Source organism: Oncorhynchus gorbuscha, linkage group LG20 (genome assembly GCF_021184085.1).
Source record: "Oncorhynchus gorbuscha isolate QuinsamMale2020 ecotype Even-year linkage group LG20, OgorEven_v1.0, whole genome shotgun sequence".
Classification (NCBI taxonomy): Eukaryota; Metazoa; Chordata; class Actinopteri; order Salmoniformes; family Salmonidae; genus Oncorhynchus; species Oncorhynchus gorbuscha.
This window is the reverse complement of record NC_060192.1, coordinates 29,935,237-29,953,793: the sequence shown is the minus strand read 5'-3', so window position 1 is coordinate 29,953,793 and position 18,557 is coordinate 29,935,237. Positions and strand designations below refer to the sequence as shown.

The 18,557-nt window shown below is 44.8% G+C and overlaps 2 protein-coding genes across 5 annotated transcripts; one reads left to right on the top strand and one right to left on the bottom strand.

The window, feature by feature from the left end:
• Positions 1–231: 231 nt before the first annotated feature.
• LOC124007434 (ras and Rab interactor 2-like) lies at positions 232–8,577 on the bottom strand. Of its 3 annotated transcripts, XM_046317990.1 has the most exons (11): positions 7,782–8,577; positions 7,611–7,678; positions 5,885–6,079; positions 5,538–5,652; positions 5,352–5,424; positions 5,170–5,261; positions 3,808–4,860; positions 3,372–3,680; positions 3,114–3,245; positions 2,852–3,018; positions 232–1,306 (listed from the first exon to the last, which is right to left on the bottom strand). In XM_046317990.1, exons 2-11 carry the CDS (start codon positions 7,674–7,676, stop codon positions 1,001–1,003), a joined length of 2,508 nt encoding a protein of 835 aa, XP_046173946.1. In that variant the 5' UTR covers positions 7,677–7,678; positions 7,782–8,577; the 3' UTR covers positions 232–1,000. The 3 variants fall into 3 exon arrangements, with proteins under 3 accessions (XP_046173946.1, XP_046173942.1, XP_046173947.1); XM_046317986.1 differs by having other exon boundaries at positions 7,611–8,577; XM_046317991.1 differs by lacking the exon at positions 7,611–7,678 and having other exon boundaries at positions 7,782–8,576.
• A 101-nt stretch (positions 8,578–8,678) lies between these two features.
• Positions 8,679–16,791, top strand: rbm14a (RNA binding motif protein 14a). 2 transcript variants are annotated; one of them, XM_046317994.1, is made up of 4 exons: positions 8,679–8,762; positions 9,391–9,760; positions 10,514–11,411; positions 11,496–16,791. In XM_046317994.1, the coding sequence occupies exons 2-4, from the start codon at positions 9,403–9,405 to the stop codon at positions 11,779–11,781; spliced, it is 1,542 nt and encodes a 513-aa protein (XP_046173950.1). In that variant the 5' UTR covers positions 8,679–8,762; positions 9,391–9,402; the 3' UTR covers positions 11,782–16,791. The 2 variants fall into 2 exon arrangements, with proteins under 2 accessions (XP_046173950.1, XP_046173951.1); XM_046317995.1 differs by lacking the exon at positions 8,679–8,762 and adding an exon at positions 8,772–8,793.
• The last annotated feature ends 1,766 nt before the right edge of the window (positions 16,792–18,557 follow it).

Sequence of the window (18,557 nt, the reverse complement as noted above, 5' to 3'; positions counted from 1 at the left end):
TATCTCAGATAACTTGTGTAATCAGCTGCATTCTAAACTGGTACACATTAGAATATAATTTACACAGACCTTTGTATTTATTTCTCATTACCTTGCCATCTCAGACCTGCCAACATGCACGCATTTTGCGTACCAACTTCGCCATTTTCTGTCCATGTACGAGATCCGAATTGAAAGTACGTAGAAATGAATAGTGCCTGATTTTTTTGTTACATTTTAATATAAAATAAATCCACTGAGTAAATCTAACATCCCGATTCTCGAGCTGCAACACAGACATATACGGAGTTTGTGTCAACGGACATGGAGATGAATACATCATTATTCGACGTAGCTATCCCGTGTCTGCCCTTTCTGTTTGTTGACATGCTGAGTTTGCCGACTGTCAGTTTAAACTTAAACATGGACAAATCCCTTTTCGACTCCGTGTGTTGTGGAAAGGTAAACACGAATTGTTTCAAGCTAACGTTGGCGGACATTCAGTGGGCTCGAACGTGCCAGCAGTTCACTCGCATTTGTTAGTGAATAGAAATGCAAATACGCGAAAAATGACTGGTCGCATTTGTTCGAGTGTGATATACATTTAATTCTGCATCCCATTTTCCACGTAACATTACGAGGTTCACGCAACCTGAGACTAACTAATTATGATCTACGTCACAAAAAGCATTACAAAAGTATAATCACAAATAAATATAAACATCTTGGCATTAAATGGAGTCGGGAGTTTAGAAGACTGCGCGATGAAGAATGAATGAGTGTCCGGTATTAGCTATAGAGGCAATGTTTCTAAAATGCCTTCGCACTAGATTTGCGAGATGAGTCTCCAATGGGCGCGCGTCTGGTAATCTGAAAAGTTGGACTGGCTTGGCAGGTCTGCCATCTCCATTCAGAAAAAAAAACAATTTAAATAGTTTAATAAAGTACAAAGCAATTATTTCCAGCAGTTGAGTGGTTTAAGAACATCAGTCAATAATGTGTGGATACCAAAGTGGACCTCTCAAGGTAATCCCATAAGGTCCACCGTCTCCTGTTTGCGAGTCTTGAGTTGATCCTGGTTGGCTTGCTGGTATATGAGGGGTGTCCCACTACTGCCTTGGCCCTGTAGGTCCTGGATCTGGGCCTGTGTTGGGAGGTCTTTGATCTCCCCCTCACTCCACCAGTACAGTTTGTACAGTTCTGGGTTATCCACCCCAAATTTAGCAGCACAGAGCTGGGTCAGGGCCCCCCCACTAACTCCTGCCCTCCACTGCAGGGTTTTCATCCAGCTGTTCTCTCCGTCTTGAAACAGAACCCTGACACACCTCTGCAACACAGAATGAAAAGGGATGTACCCAGGAGAACAGTATCAAGCATTCCTTATGGTTGCTTTGGGGTACAGAGATATTCTACTGTGGCATATTATTCCACATCTGTTATGATGAGTATGTGTTCATTTCTGTTCAGTATTACTGCTAGATGTGGGATTCTTTACAGTGGGGTTCGGAAACAGGCAGAAATTGGCCTGCAAGGGGGGAAAGGGGATATTTCAGTTTTTTGGTTTAAAAAAAGGACCGTAAAGTCAAAAGGAATTAAGCTAAAAATGAGTTTGTATTTGAAAATATCCCAAATGAATCTCTTTTTGGGCTTAGTTGTGGTCAATTTGCAGTGTACAAATTATAACTGTTCCGCTGACTAAAATCATCCCGTGGCTGAATCTACACTGAAAAAAATATAAACGCACCATGTAAAGTGTTGGTTTCATGAGCTGAATGAAAAGATCCCAGAAATGTTCCATACGCACAAAAAGCTTATTTCTCTCAAATATTGTGCACAAATTTGTTTACATCCCTTTTAGTGAGCATTTCTCCTTTGCCAATATAATGCTCTACCTGACAAGTGTGGAATATCAAGAAGCTGATTTAAACAGAATGATCATTACGCAGGTGCACCTTGGGTTGGGACAATAAAAGGCCACTCTAAAATGTGCAATTTTGTTGCCAGGGATGACTCAAGTTTTGAGGGAGCTTGCAATTGGAATGCTGACTACAGGAATGTCCCATAAACTGCCTCCAACATTGTTGCATGTTGCAGTACGTAGACCCAACCTCACAACTGCAGACCATGTGTATAGCATCGTGTGGGCGAGCAGTTTTGTTGATGTCAACGTTGTGGATAGAATGCCCCATGGTGGTGGTGGGGTTATGGTATGGTGCAGGCATAATTGCATTTTATCGATGAAAATTTGAATGCACAGAGATACTGTGACGAGATCCTAAGGCCCAGTGTCATGCCATTCATCTGCTGTCATCACCTCGTGTTTCAGCACGGCCCCTTGTCGCAAGGATCTGTACACAGTTCCTGCAAGCTGAAAATGTCCCAGTTCTTCCATGGTCTGCATACTTACCAGACATGTTACCCATTGAGCATGTTTGGGATGCTATGCTACGGTATTACAGCGTGTTCCAGTTCCTGCCAACATCCAGCAACTTTGCACAGCCATTGAAGAGGAGTGGGACAAAATTCCACAGGCCACAATCAACAGCCTGATCAACTCTATGCAAAGGACATGTGATACGTTGCGCTGCATGAGGCAAATGGTGATCACACCAGATACTGACTGGTTTTCTGATCCACGCCTCTACCTTTTTTTTAAGGTATCTGTGATCAACAGATGCATATCTGTATTCCCTGGCATGTGAAATCCATAGATTAGGGCCTAATAAATGTATTTAAATTGACTGATTTCTTTATATGAACTGTAACTCAGTAAAATCTTTGAATTTGTTGCATGTTGAGTTTATATTTTTGTTCAGTATAGTTTCCTATATATACAGTATTGGTGCTAATAAATCAATGAATTGAGCCGTACCAGTTGCTGTCGTAAGTTTTTCAGGCTTTGCGCCTGAAGGCTCCGGCGCCGGCTCCAGTCTTTCAAAGAGTCTCTGGCCTCGCGGGTCAGACCACTGGAGGGTACTACTTCAGGTTTGCTCTGGATCAGGCACAGGCTGGCATACACACTGGTCAGGTAGTACCCACCTGGTACAAGCATTACAAAATGGCTATTTGGCATCGCATACTATTCAAAATATTTTCACATTTAAAGTATAAATACTTCACGTTTAAAGCCTTACCCTCCCCTTTGAGCCATGATGACTCAAGCAGTTCCATCATGTACTCCACCTCCACAGACAGCTCAGGCATGTTACACTGTACGAGGACATAGGACAAGGCTGGCAGGAAGTCATCTGCACCAAACTCCTGGTCTGCTCATAAAGACAAAGCAACCATGTTGACACAAGACATGACAAGACCAACGATGGTAGGGATAGCAGCTGTTGGTTCTGTAATGTTTATTTCTCTTTCACATTCACTCAAAGAAAAGCCCTCACCTGAATTGTCCTTCATGGCTTTATAGATGAGCTTGCAGACCTGCAGGAGCAGCACAACTTTGTCAATGGGAGAGTATGCCCGCCTCATGAGAGCTAACTTCTGCAGCACCTTCTCCACATCGGCAGCATCCGGCACTCCCACCCGCACTCCAAAACACTCCAACAGGGTCTTTCCCCTGGCCTTAGCCAGGCTCTCTGCCATGCTTTGGGTGGAGCGGTCTCGCTCATGCAAAGTTTGCAGTGTCCCATCTATCTGTCCTTTCAAAGGTTTCAGCACACAGCGGAACATGGCTTTCTCCAGCACCAGGTCTGCACACAAACAAGCACATTCAGAAAATGTCACATGTCATCATCACTAGGGAAACATGCTAGTACTGGTTGTATTTAAAGTGACTGAGCATATTTTGACAGTTCATTTGACTAATGTCTGCTGTACCTTTCTCATCGTCATGCACCATGGTCTCAATGGGGGGCTGTAGGTCTCCACAGTCCAGCAGGAAGGTCTTGGCCTGGGAGAGGAAGAGACGAATGCCCTGCAGTAGCTCTGTGCCAGATCTCTGGCACTGAGGCTTGATCACCTCGCGCTGCTGCTTGAGGAAGTCCTGCACCAGGACACCAAACGCAGTCCTCTTGTCACGGGACAGGTCCTCCACCAGCCTCGCCACACGCTTTTCAGGCACAAAGAAGGACACAAAAGCTGCACTAAGCTTGCGCAAGCCTGAGACGGGCTGATGAGCGGGAGAGGTGCATGGGGGTGAGGGGTTACTTGTTCCCCTGGTGATGGGAGGTCGCTCTGAGTTCTCCTCTGTCTCCTCCAAGCTGCTGAGGGAACTGCTGCTGTCCAGCTCACTCAGGGAGGGAGCATATCTCTGCTCCAGCAAGAGATCCACCTCCTCCCCCTCACCTCCTTTCTCTTGGCCAAGTCCCTGCAGAAGACCTATGGGGACATGGTAGTCATCCTCCTCTGCAGTGGGAGACAGTGTGGGTGTGACCCTGGTCTTTTTCGGAAGAACTGGAAGAACCAAGCATGGCTGCAAGTAGTCTGAGTCCTCCTGGACAGGTGCTGTCCCTCCCTCACCCTCCACTCTGGCCTCCACTGCTCTACTGCCCTGATGGACCTTCTTGCTCTTTTTTTTGGCCAGCAGAGGTGGGGGAGGGGGAGGAGCAAATGGTGGGGACAAGGGGCTAGAGTTCTCAGTGGAGACACGCACCTTCAGGCTGCGTTTAAACTGGTGGTGGCGTCTGTACAGTGCAGTCTGGAACTGCAGGAAGAGTGGGTTGATGAAACAGAGAGCCCCTTGGCCTACTGCCCCACAGTTCAGCTCCCGGGGGCTGCGTGTTTGGATGGAGCAGAACTCTTGAAACAGGGTGGGGCTCTCCTCGGGTGTGGCACAATCCTCAGGGGTGGGGCTAAGGGGCAGCGGTGCCTCCTCCACTGGTGGGGGCCCATTGCGTGGGCCTCTGAAGTTCAGCGGGGAGCTCCAGAACTCTGAATGAAAAAGAAGCAAAACTATGTCAGCATTATTCTTCAAGGCTATCCTTGATCAATCAATCGAATGTCCCTTTTCCATCAGCAGTTTTCACAGATAGATACCCAACCTAAAACCCCAAAGAGCAAGGAACGCAGAGACAGAAGCACAGTGGCTATGAAAAACTCAATAGAAGGCAGAAACCAAGGAAGAAACCTTGAGATGAGTTGTTGAGAAGTTGTGTACAGCACACAATGGCAGCTAGCATTTCAACAATCGCCAAGACCTTGGTGGATCATCAGACCTCTGAGCCACTCTGTGGTACCTACCCACTCCCATGTGGGAGATGGACTCCAGCTGTTTGTGGGATGAAGCCTTGACTATGGCCTCAGGGAGCTCCAGGGGGAAGGGCAACACATCCCTGAAATATACAGCACATACAGTAGGTTTTATAGACAGGTCTGATTGGTCTAAAGGTCCTGAACCTATTCTACTGTGATGTAGAACATACCGGCTAACACAGTAGAAGGCGATGAGCCGGCAGAGGTCAGGGAAACTGATAGCAGCTCTCTCCAAGGAGAAAGCTGTGAATGGAAGGGAAATGGGGATGCAAGGATAAGATCATTAGTAAGACCCTCATCGTTCACTGCAACGGGCTGTAGATGGAACATCTCTGGCTTTCTCTTTCAACACTCACTGGAGTCCAATTCCTGGATGACAAATTGTTTGAAAAAGGAGGGGAGGCAGTCATCTGCAAGCCTGACACACAGCACTTTCTTCTGCGAGGTGTTGGACCTGCGCACTAGAAAGGTCTGCAGAGAGACAGATATATGCAAACTTAGGTTGTGGTTTGTGTGCGGTTTTGTGTCTCACCCACAGGAGGTTGGTGGAACCTTAATTGGGGAGGACAGGCTCGTGGTAATGGCTGGAGTGGAATAGGTGGAATGGTATCAAATACATCAAACAAAATTATGCCATTCCATTTGCTCCATTCTAGCCATTACTATGAGCCATCCTCCCCTTAGCAGCCTCCACTGGTCTCACCCCAGGCGGCTCCCTCTGTAGGATGTGCAGAGCGGTAGCAGAGTTGATGGACAGCTGCAGCCAGACGGGGTGTGTGAGAAGCAGACGGTCCAGCACACTGATGCTCTTCAGGGAGCTACGCTGAAGACAAGCCCGCCTCTCTCCTATCGGATTCCCTACCGGCTCAGGGAAATCATACACCGGGTCCTCCTGCATCTGGGGAACAGAGACATATAGTATATAGCACGGGTACTATATGGTATCTGTACACCATGTGGTTATGCTTTATGTTGCCACAATGATGCTTCCCATTGAAGGTAAAACACCAGAAAGAGAATACACATTCTTTGAGGTTCTGCTCTTCCGCAGACTAATGCTTCATAATCAGTACCCTTTCTGTTCCGTTCTGGTAACACCAGCATGCATCATGTCATGTGTTCTGTGTTCCGCGCTGACCACTACTTCTCTGTCCTTTTGGGACACTCCCAAACCGTATTCCTTCCTCTGAGTAATCTGGAGGGTGTATGTCATCAACTGAGTACGACTCACCACACGTGAGGGTGTTTAGTGTGTGTGCACATATCCTTAGGATCCGACCCTCAACAGTGAACTTGCTGGGACTGAAGTATAATTTTGCCTTAGCTTTTTAAACCCTTTGAATATGAGAAGGTGTGGCTAGATTTTGACAGAGGTAGTTATGTGCACAGGCTGTAATCACCTCCAACTTCCTTCCAGGGATGGGCTGCTGCTGTATATATGCCCCTGAGCCTAAAACACCATTCTAGAGAAGAGGTGGATGTAGGGCTGGCTGCCCAAGTCTCCGTAGAAGCATGGCAAGTTTAGACTTGGTGAGACTTGGTGAAAACACTCTCCAAACCTACAGAGAAGTGTGTAAATGCTAATCTAACCCAGCAAACAATTGAGAGGTACAGATCTAATAAGTAGCTTATTAAATGAGTATTCATATGTTTAATGCAATAACACATGTCCAGAATGAATAGCCTATTCTGAAGCCTGCTATTGAACCTCATAAGACTGTCCCAATGAGACAATCGTATAACTGACAAAAAAACAACTGTGACCTGCCAGGATCTGAATATACAGTATCACTAGAATAACATGAAGGTGTAATGACCTGCCAGGATCTGAAAATACAGTATCACTAGAATAACATGAAGGTGTAATGACCTGCCAGGATCTGAAAATACAGTATCACTAGAATAACATGAAGGTGTAATAATGACCTGCCAGGATCTGAATATACAGTATCACTAGAATAACATGAAGGTGTAATGACCTGCCAGGACCTGAATATACAGTATCACTAGAATAACATGAAGGTGTAATGAATGACCTGCCAGGACCTGAATATACAGTATCACTAGAATAACATGAAGGTGTAATGACCTGCCAGGACCTGAATATACAGTATCACTAGAATAACATGAAGGTGTAATGACCTGCCAGGACCTGAATATACAGTATCACTAGAATAACATGAAGGTGTAGTGCCAAACGAGTAGTTTAAAATGAGGTCATTAATGGCGTTATACAGCTCTTATGTTGTGGAACCAGTGATGATTTTTTCTTCTTCCATAAATAACAGTTTACTATATTGTAATAACTGACCGTGATATCAAAGGGTACTTCATTCAGTAAATTGAAAAAATGTACTTTGTATTTTATTTGTATAAATAATAACATTACAGCATCCTATTTGTGGACATGGTATGGGCTTCCAACATACCTTGCGTGCAGCTCGATCTGTACCACTCTGTGCGCGGCACATCCTTAATCTGCGGTCTTCTTGCATACCTTCAGTTAACGAGTGCCAGGTTTCGTGATTTCACTAATCATACAAATATTCGCAACTGTTCCTTGTTTTACACTTTCAAATAAATGACATGACACAATTTACCTTCATCTCCCGATCCCCTGTCGTCCTTAAAATGTGGCAGAGATTATTCTAAATAGCCTACTGTAAATCCCATCTGATCCCTGAATTTCCAAATGCCATTGAAACTTCAAAAGTATATAGAATGTAATAGTCCTAGATCTCTGGATACGTCATGATGTCTGTCTGGGACTCTCCAGTCTCTGTGAAGCTGTAGTTCAGAAGTTCCTGGCACTCCTCTGCTGTCTTCCGTATATTTTTCATTCACACTTGGGAGAGAAACAAACCTGAACCAAGGTTAAATACGCCTGCGCCCGTCACCACGTTGCGGAAATTCAATTGAAACAGTATTTTCAAAGGGAAATTCGCCTCTTAAACACAATTACAATGCAGTCCCTGAATACAGTATTTTTAATGGGAAATTCGCCTATAAAAAAACAATTACAATCTATCTGTATCCTGTACTTTGTGATGGAGTGCTAGACAATTCATCTGCATCAATTATTTTTAAACTTCCGAGTGGTCACCACCAATTGCAACCAAATTAGGTTGCAATTATTAACATATTTTACAGACATACACAGCCTATTTATTGAAATTGAAATGTCTGTTTAATTTGATACTTTAGAGAAAATGATTGACATCATTTACCAGGCAAATGCAACAACAAGAAGTAATAGTTGAAAGCATAACATTATGAATTCGAACACAAGGATCACTATGGTTGTAACACTCACAATGTCTGGGGCTTTGGGAGCGACACCCAGGCGCTTTGCTGCAACAACATTACACGTCTGCTGGAGTGATAGGCAAAACTCACTTCACTCAAACAACATGGTCATTTACATCGTAGAAAAAGATTGCAGCCGACATTGTGTAATACGCCTGCCATGAACGTTTACATGTAACCAGACTTCTGCTCTAGTGATTTGTTGAAAATATCATACGTCACCCTCTCAAAGATCGGAACCGGAGGTGGTCATTGGAAATATTGCACCACGTTAGGTAAGATGGATGCACAGTGTGCTTATTTTTTGTATGTGTAAATTTGAGTAATATTTGTTTAGCTTGGCAAATTTTATGAATGCACAATGTGATATAAAAATGTCCATAATGCTCTGAATAGTTGCAAATAGATGTAATTAGTTAAACTGCTTCTGAACATTATTTTTCATCACCGCAAAATGGCTAGTTTAGCTAGCCAGCAAGCTAACTCTAATCCGCGCCGAATTGATCATTTAGCTAGCCAGCTAGCGAGCCAGGATAAATCTGATCACACCTCGACCAACTAATGTGTGTATAGTACAGCAATTTCATGTAACGATATGAGCATCTCGTGTTTCCCGATCGGGTGTTGCCAAGCATCACCGAATTGATGCCACCTCGACTCGAGAAGGGAGGGGGAAACTAACGTTAGCTTGCTAGCTAGGTTGACTATGGACTAGTTTTAGCTTTATGCGTTAAACTATTGTTAGTTACTTGTCACGTTTTATTAAACTACTATATTCATGATTTGCCTATAGTGGTTGCATGCGGTTTTTCTTAAGACGTCCCTTAATAACAGTTATGTCATCAGCTAAAATATAAACTTAAATTAGCTAGCTAGGTCACTGACACCCTGCTCCTTCCCCAGGTGTACCCAACCATGGAGTCAACGGATAAGAACGAAGCTATAAAGCTCTTTGTGGGGAACCTGGCGTTGGACACCTCTCAGGAGGACCTGACACAGCTCTTTGGGCCATATGGACAAGTGGTCACCTGCAGCGTACTCCGGCAGTTTGCCTTCATCCATCTTCAGGGAGATGGTGCTGCTGATCTAGCCATAAGGGAACTGAATGGACGGGAGTTCCGTGGCCGCAACCTGGTGGTTGAAGAGTCCCGCGGAAGGCCCATGCATTCCACCAAGGTCTTTGTGGGGAATCTCAGTGCCATGTGTTCTGCTGAGGACCTGCAAGAGCTCTTTCAGACCTTTGGGAAAGTTCTGGAGTGTGATAAGGTCAAAGGTGAGTCTCTACCCTCCCATCCACTTGTCAAAAGATTTTTAAGCAAATACTGGTATTCAAATTATACTGATAGGGGTATTTTCATCAAATTGGTGTGTTGAGGATACAAAACTGTGTGTAATGACATCATGCACTTTGTTCTGTATCTTAACTCTGTCAATGGTTTTGTCACAAACTCTTGGGATAAACAGTACATTTGTCCATGGTGGTCTTGGGACGTGCACTCTAGCCTATAGCTCGTAGATACAACACACAGGGTACATGAGATTATGGCTAAGAGGAAGATCATTTTTATTGGTCAATTAAATGTAATCGACAGCCAATCACTGATAACTTTGTCAGCAGCATCCAAATTAAGACCCTTTGAAATGTATTGGAAATAAGCATCAAGCTCATCAGGTTCATCATAACTTTAATAAACTGCGTTTTTTTCACCTCGTAGTAGGAGGACCGCACAACATAGCATGAGTGCAAATTTACTTCCATATGATGGTTATTCTAGCAACAACTATGCAAAAAAAAAAAAGCATATCGATCCCAGTTTATCGCATTATATTTCACCATAAAATTGTTTTTATACAATCCTGTCGAACGTGTTTTGTCAACATTTAGGAAAGTTAAGACAATTTTCGTTTCCATCAGGCCTATGGTGAGTTTTATCAAACCTGTACTTTACTCATCAGAATGGATGGTAAACATGGTTAGTGGTTACTTAATTAGCTGACTGTCTTATCATCCTGTGCTTGGTTACAGCGAGGCTCTCCTCCTCTGCGGGTTATGCCTTTGTACACATGGAGCGGAAGGAGGATGCAGTGCAGGCTATTGAGGCTCTCCATGGGACCACCTTCAAAGGCCGACCGCTCTCTGTGGAGCTCTCCAATGTGCAGCCCAGTAATCCCACCACGACTACAGCAAAGGCCCCCATCATGAGTCACTATGCCACTGAAAGCCCCTCCATCAACCCTCATATGGAACACCACCAGAGTCAGGCTGCTGTATTGGCTGCTGCCGTTGCTGCAGCTGCAGGTCTGCCTCTTCAGGTGCAGCAGAGCTTGCACAACTCTGTCTACAACACAACAAGCTTTGATCCCACATACGCTGCGCTAAAGGGCATGACGGCAGCCAGCGCCACAGATGGTACTCCAGTGAGCCCTGCGGTCTACGGTGCCCTCGCCAGCCAGGTGTACGGCTCTGTAGCGGATCAGGTATACGACTCCATAGCCAACCAGGCCGCCAGCTATCAAAATTCAGCCACATCGGACGCAGAAGGCTACAGTAACCAGTATGACCCCACAGCTGGAGAGGCACCGTCAGCCCAGGCTGCTGTCAACCCGGCCTATGGCGGAGCCTCGGCCCTCTACAACGCCAGCTCAGCCTATGGCTCCATGGGGGGTGCAGAACCCACTGCCCAGGCCATCTTTGAGGCAGCACGGGCCCGCTTCTTCCAGCAGGGCCAGCAGGTTCTAGCGGAGCAGCAGATGGGGACTAAGTCAGGGGACAGGGACCGCAGCCCAGTACGCCGCTCCACCCCACTGCTGCCTGACCCTGTTCCCCAGCCCTTCCCCCAGCCACGCCCCAAACGCCGCGCCCTCCTCCCAACGCCACCCGGCCGACCAGAGGACCCTGCTGCTGATAGAGACCCCATTGCCAGGTACATGATGCACGTTTGGGGCAGTTTAGTTATTTTGAAGCAGATCAAATGTGTTCAACAGGCTTTCTCTTTTCTTAACTTCAGATGCTATGCAGAGTACTATCAGCAGGTCCAGCAGTACCAACAGTACCAGCAGTACCAACAACAGTACCAGCAGTACCAATATGGCTACCCTCCTCCAGCCCCGACCCAGATGCCCCCCACAATGCCCAACTACCAGATGCCAATGCAGGCCCCGCCACCGACAGAGGCCCACACCCTGGAAGCGCCTGCTACCTACGCCCCAGCTAGAGCGTATGATCCGCCTCCATCACACAAGGAGCCCCTCCTCCGCCGCCCTGACTACTCCCACATGCCAGAGCACCGATAACCCTTTACATTGCAGTGTGAATGTCGTGTGTGTGTGTGTGAATGTGTGGGTTTTGAGTGATGTAGTTGTGGTCCAAATGTGCATCACTGCAAGTTTGCCCATTTATAATTCCCCTGTTTTGCATCTTCTCTTTTCTAAACACAATTCTGACTAGTTGATTTTTCACTTTATAGTATGCCTGGTTTTGCTTTGATAGTAACGCTGCCCCATAACGCAGTAATCTATATTGTGAAGTCGTTATGGTTTTAAGGAAGTGTATGGTTGTGATGCGTACTGGGGGCTCTGTAATGACAGCTCTTCCTTACACATCCCCGTTCCATAATCTGTTAAATATGCGAGAATATGAATCCATACCAGAGGAGTGCCTTGTTAAAAGCCTAGTTGAAATATATTGTGTAAAATAAATGTGTATATTTTTGAGCGATGAAGGAAGCACCCAAATCGATCCATACATTTTTTAAATCAGAGCCTTGCCTCTGTCCATAAGGTGACTTTAGCTCATCCAAATTAGCCATTAGTTCACATACACTACATGTCCAAAAGTATATGGACAGCCCTTCAAATTAGTGGAGTCGGCTATTTTAGCCACACCCGTTGTGGACAGGTGTATAAAATAGCTCACACAATGGCTCAGTCGCGAAATGGTAGTCAACGCAAGCTCACAGAATAGGACTGCCGAGTGCTGAAGCGCGTAAAAATCATCTGTCCTCGGTTGCTACACCCACTACCGAATTCCAAACTGCCTCAGGAAGCAACGTCAGCACAATAACTGTTTCTTCAGGAGCTTCATGAAATGGGTTTCCATGGCCGAGCAGCTGCACGCAAACATAAGATCACCATGCGCAATTCCAAGCGTTGGCTTGAGTGGTGTAAAGCTCACCGCCATTGGACTCTGGAGCAGTGGAAACACGTCTGGAGTGATGAATCAGGCTTCACCATCTGGCAGTCCGACGGACAAATCTGGGTTTGGCGGATACCAGGGGAACGCTACTTGCTCAAATGGTGGAGGAGGAATAATAGTCTGGGGCTGTTTTTCATGGTTCCGGCTAGGTCCCTTATTTCCAGTGACATCTTAAAGCTACAGCATACAATGACATTCTAGATTATTCTGTGCTTCCAACTTTGTGGCAAAAGTTTGGGGAAGGCCTTTTCCTGTTTCAGCATGACAAAGGTCCCTGTGCACAAAGCGAGTTCCATACAGTAATGGTCTGTCAAGATCGGTGTGGAAGAACTTGGCCTGCCCAGAACCCTGACCTTAACCCATCCCTTTGGGATGTTGGCCTAATCGCCCAACATCAGTGCCCGACCTCACTAATGTCTTGTGGCTGAATAGAAGCAACATCTACTGGAAATCCTTCCCAGAAGTGTGGAGGCTGTTATAGCAGCAAAGGGGGGACCAACTCCATATTAATACCCATGATTTTGGGTATCCACATACTTTTCGCCATGTAGTGTATATAGTTTAGAGCTTAATTTTTCCATTGGCCAGATTTTGTTTTTTAAAATTTATATTGCCTTCATCGAAGACCTTGATATGAAAAGTCACTGTTCCAATATGTTCCAGCGTATGTAGATCTTTGGTTAATAAAATGGTTAAAGGTTTTAGAGCTTGTGTTTAGAAAAAAAAATAGAATAAAATGGAAAGCAAGGGGCAAAGTATGTTACATGTAGGCTAATTTGGACATGAGGACCAGTGTGACTGTATGTGTGGACACTTGTGAACATTCTAGGGGATCAATTTAAGCATGATGCCTTCACTTTTTATAACAATCACAGGAATACACATTCACACCTCAGTCATCAAACTTTCTCTCCATAATGTCTGGGGCTTTGGGAGCGAGACCCAGGCGCTTTGCTGCAACAACATTACACATCTGCTGGAGTGAAAAACTCACTTTTCTCTGGCCTCTGGGAATGTAGTCCTTCCCCACGTCTCACATGACCTCCCGTTGGAACTGATCAAATGTATCAGATAGAAATCCAACCAAGCAAACCACTTTAAGATTAGACAGGCTAGCTTTAAACTCGCATTTTCTGGGGAACTCGTTTTTTTATTTGCAGACAGTGATGCATGAATGCTTTCTATTATTATACCATGAATACTAGCCTAGTGACTTAACTGGTTGCACCTCTGTTTGGTTTAAATGGAGAATGGAAATGTGGAAAGCTCTGCTGGTGGCAAGGCATGCAGAGGGCTTCCTTTAAGCATACCTTTCAGGATCTGAGGGTAATCAACTGCCATTTTGGGCCTCACCTTTTCTTCAAAGGACAAAAACTAGTGGGCTTTTCACACACAGTACATTGTGTGGTTTGACCTTGTACAGGACAAATATTTTCCTTTTCTTTGTTTTCTTTTGGTTTAAGTGAACTTCCTGTGCGATCCTGATCATAATATTCTGTGAGAGTATTTACTTCAATTGGACCATCAAATTAATGAATTGTCTTAAATGGAGCCATTAGGCTCTCCAGGTTTGATGGAAACGTATTGGTTTCTATTATTCAGTATGTAACCTATTGAAACCTTAAGCCTCAAGCTTAAGTAATAAAAGTAGGAGTGACTTGGTTTGAGAATAAAACGACATGCGGCTGTATTTTTCTATAATTTAAAATAGGAAATGTTTTCCCTATCGGGTTAATTATTAGACATGCGATTAAACATGATATTAAATCGTTTCCATGTTTTTTTTCCAAAGGATTTACTAATTATTTCAACCTTTCACATCTGAAGGGAAACACTTTAAACAAAGATTATCCCATTCCTGTGAACTATGACAAGATAATTTCAAACAGTTCTCAATTGGGCTCTATCACTTGGTCTCAGCCTAGCTCTTCATTACACCTACCTCAGAACATGCCACAAACCTCATGGCGATGTTTGTTAGTTTGTCGCCGTGGGTGTCAGAAGAACAGTTGAAGGCGATCATATCATTAGAAAGAGAAATGTTTGTCGCCTTGCTGCGTCACAGTATTTGGGTGTAGAAGTGAGCTGTAGACTACAGTTGGTTATGGATTGGTTTTCATTTCTGATAGGAAATTTTTTAATCGTTATCTCATTCTTTCTGGTTACCATGATAACATGCACCTGCTTATTGCACGTATATTCGTTGATATGGCTTTCTGTGATGTTTTTAAAACTGTAGTGCATGACATTGTTACTGTTATTGCTCTTCCAGCTACGTTTTCCCTTCTCGCTAATTATTACAGCTAAAATGGCTCCTGGGTCCCTGGACGCCATGTTGTGTGTGACGGGGGAAGAAAATTAGTCGCGCAATGCCGTGGACGCAGTCCCCACAAAGGTAAAGCCCTCTGCCCCCGACCACGCCTGCACTTCGACCATACACTTCCCTCATTGACCCCACTCCTCCTTCACAACGAGGCACCCCATTTTATTATTTATTTGAGGTCTGTGATGCTGGAAGCCCAACAAACTATCACAAGACAACTAGTTTACAAGAACCCAGGGCCTGAATGTCTGGGCTTGTCCAATGGGTTAGTGAGGCCACACTCCCCTCATTGTAGTTGTAGTACTGCTACTAGTATGGTTGATAAGGGTAATCCCCACAAGGCACATACACTATTGAGCCTTTTGCAGACCCAACTGATCTGGGTTGACGCTAGATGTGCCTGTAAAATAGTCCAGTCATGGCTCTATCTGAGGACATCTTCCTTTCTGAAATTAGACGACCCCATCAACAGTAGTCATGGATTTTTCTTATTTTCTTTGATTCTATTGATGTTTTTAAAGGAATAATTTTGCCAAATTGAAATGAATCACACTGTATATTGTCATTAAATTAATCTGAAATTAATCACAGAAATGGGTTTTAAACCTGTACTCAAAACAGATTTAAGAAACTTAAGTTATTGTAATTAAGGGTGGTCAGATTGGGGAATGCTGGAGTTGTTGCGTATGCTTGTGTTGTGGCATATTTTTCTGAGGTATTTCCAGTGAGACAAGATGTGCATTCACGCTCAAAACTGAGGCGTTCCAGCTGTGCTTTGAACGGCTAAGGACGCAGTGGTACGCAAAAGGCCAGATGAACGGAGGGAGGGAGGTAGGGCTATCGACCTCTGTCCCACGCATGCTGGGTGAGTAACCAATGCACCACTGCCCCGCTCAAATTCACCTACCCCCCCCTTCAATCTGCAGCACAACGCCCAAACCCTCTCACTCTGATCCCATAACCAGTATATCTACAGGCCTACAACACCGTCACCTCGAGAACATTCCACAGCTGCGTTAGCTTAGAAGATATGGATGTCAAGAGGACAACATTCAGTATTCTACGTTCCCTGTCTAGTTTAAGTAACTTGTACATATCCTAATCACCCTGTTAAATTGTCTGATTACAATTTTCAAACATTGATTGGGAACCTTAATGTAATCATGTGGTTGATTTAAGATATATTAGGCTGTTTTTACACAGGCAGCCCAATTTGGATCTTTTGCCAATAATTGGGCAGAAGATCAGAATTGGGCTGCCTGTGTAAATGCAGCCAAACACCAAAATTCCACCATATTGTTTTTGTTAAGTTTGTATTGCTGTGTTTATTGAGGACTTCAGTGGCCTCCCTCAATGAATGAGAGCTGGACTATATCGGCCTACGATATACCGTGCACGGTTTCAATCAAAGTCCCCTTACCTATCTGTCACGTGATCATATCACTACTCAACAGTTTTTCTTCCAGTTTCCCAATCTTTCGTCCATTGGAATTCCTGACATTTTTACAGAGACTTGTTTGAACGCATGTGGATTAGGACTGAAAACTATATGTAAGACCAAGCTTTATAAGAAATCAGGGAAAATACTGTACATCTGTAGATTACTGTTATTTGTCCATTACAGAAAATGAAAGACAGGTTGCTGATTGCAGAACCATTTATTGAAAGATATAGAAATGAATCACCTGATTCTTAATTGAGAATTTGTTTTAATTTGTAGCTGTCAAATTCATTTCAATGAAGACACATTGTTCTTTGTAAGTCTCAATAAATGACATTGAAACAACTCATTTGTTTTGAAGAGGCTACTTTTTTATGGGCATGAAGGGTCATGTTTACTGAACTAAGAAGTATGACACAATGCTCTGCATTATGTGAATGTGGAATAAAGCCTTTCACATTGATTTTGATCATTTCTCACATATCCTGAACCTGCGACCTCTGGTTAGTGGCAGTGCCCACCAAGACCTGTCTCCTCACGTTTATCTATACTGATTGAAGTGGATTGAACAAGTGACATCAATAAGGGATGTTAGCTTTCACCTAGGTTCACCTGGTCAATCTGTCAAGGTGGTTCTAATGTTTTGTACACTGTATATCTGTTGTACCGCTTAAGGTCTCTGATAACAATTTGAATGAGTTGCCAGTGAACTTATTGATTAAATGATTGCTTGTACAATTCCATTTTGGGGATGGGTAAAATGGTCATTATAGTGTAGACCAGCTACAGGTAGGGAGGAGGATGCCTGAATCACATTTAAACTTGGCTGATCTAATTGAATACTGGCCATTCACTTTCTTGATTTGGGAAGATTCATTGCACATACCAGTTTATATGTACTTCAACCTATTTTCAACTGTCTGTCTTATTACAGTGGTCATTGACAGGGGTAGCCTAGCCTACATTGGTTTCCCATCAGTGTGAGGGTAGTTGAGCCAAATATAAGTCTCTCAATTCCTATATTGCAGAGACTGCAGCAGATGACAACACCAAGACAGGGTGGTAGGGTAGCAAGAGAGCTTACTGTATTTACATTTACATTACATTTAAGTCATTTAGCAGACGCTCTTATCCAGAGCGACTTACAAATTGGTGCATTCACCTTATGACATCCAGTGGAACAGTCACTTTACAATAGTGCATCTAAATCTTAAAGGGGGGGGTGAGAGGGAATACTTATCCTATCCTAGGTATTCCTTAAAGAGGTGGGGTTTCAGGTGTCTCCGGAAGGTGGTGATTCACTCCGCTGTCCTGGCGTCGTGAGGGAGTTTGTTCCACCATTGGGGGGCCAGAGCAGCGAACAGTTTTGACTGGGCTGAGCGGGAACTGTACTTCTTCAGTGGTAGGGAGGCGAGCAGGCCAGAGGTGGATGAACGCAGTGCCCTTGTTTGGGTGTAGGGCCTGATCAGAGCCTGGAGGTACTGAGGTGCCGTTCCCCTCACAGCTCCGTAGGCAAGCACCATGGTCTTGTAGCGGATGCGAGCTTCAACTGGAAGCCAGTGGAGAGAACGGAGGAGCGGGGTGACGTGAGAGAACTTGGGAAGGTTGAACACCAGACGGGCTGCGGCGTTCTGGATGAGTTGAAGGGGTTTAATGGCACAGGCAGGGAGCCCAGCCAACAGCGAGTTGCAGTAATCCAGACGGGAGATGACAAGTGCCTGGATTAGGACCTGCGCCACTTCCTGTGTGAGGCAGGGTCGTACTCTGCGGATGTTGTAGAGCATGAACCTACAGGAACGGGCCACCGCCTTGATGTTGGTTGAGAACGACAGGGTGTTGTCCAGGATCACGCCAAGGTTCTTAGCGCTCTGGGAGGAGGACACAATGGAGTTGTCAACCGTGATGGCGAGATCATGGAACGGGCAGTCCTTCCCCGGGAGGAAGAGCAGCTCCGTCTTGCCGAGGTTCAGCTTGAGGTGGTGATCCGTCATCCACACTGATATGTCTGCCAGACATGCAGAGATGCGATTCGCCACCTGGTCATCAGAAGGGGGAAAGGAGAAGATTAGTTGTGTGTCGTCTGCATAGCAATGATAGGAGAGACCATGTTT

Excerpts from the sequence above, each read along its gene's own strand:
- rbm14a (XM_046317994.1), top strand. The coding sequence starts at position 9,403 with ATGGAGTCAACGGATAAGAACGAAGCTATAAAGCTCTTTGTGGGGAAC. Across the intron at positions 9,761-10,513 it reads GGAGTGTGATAAGGTCAAAG|CGAGGCTCTCCTCCTCTGCG; the intron begins GTGAGTCTCTAC and ends GCTTGGTTACAG. Across the intron at positions 11,412-11,495 it reads GATAGAGACCCCATTGCCAG|ATGCTATGCAGAGTACTATC; the intron begins GTACATGATGCA and ends TCTTAACTTCAG.
- LOC124007434 (XM_046317986.1), bottom strand. The coding sequence starts at position 7,676 with ATGCAAGAAGACCGCAGATTAAGGATGTGCCGCGCACAGAGTGGTACA. Across the intron at positions 6,080-7,610 it reads CAGATCGAGCTGCACGCAAG|ATGCAGGAGGACCCGGTGTA; the intron begins GTATGTTGGAAG and ends TCTGTTCCCCAG. Across the intron at positions 1,307-2,851 it reads AAAACTTACGACAGCAACTG|AGGTGTGTCAGGGTTCTGTT; the intron begins GTACGGCTCAAT and ends TCTGTGTTGCAG.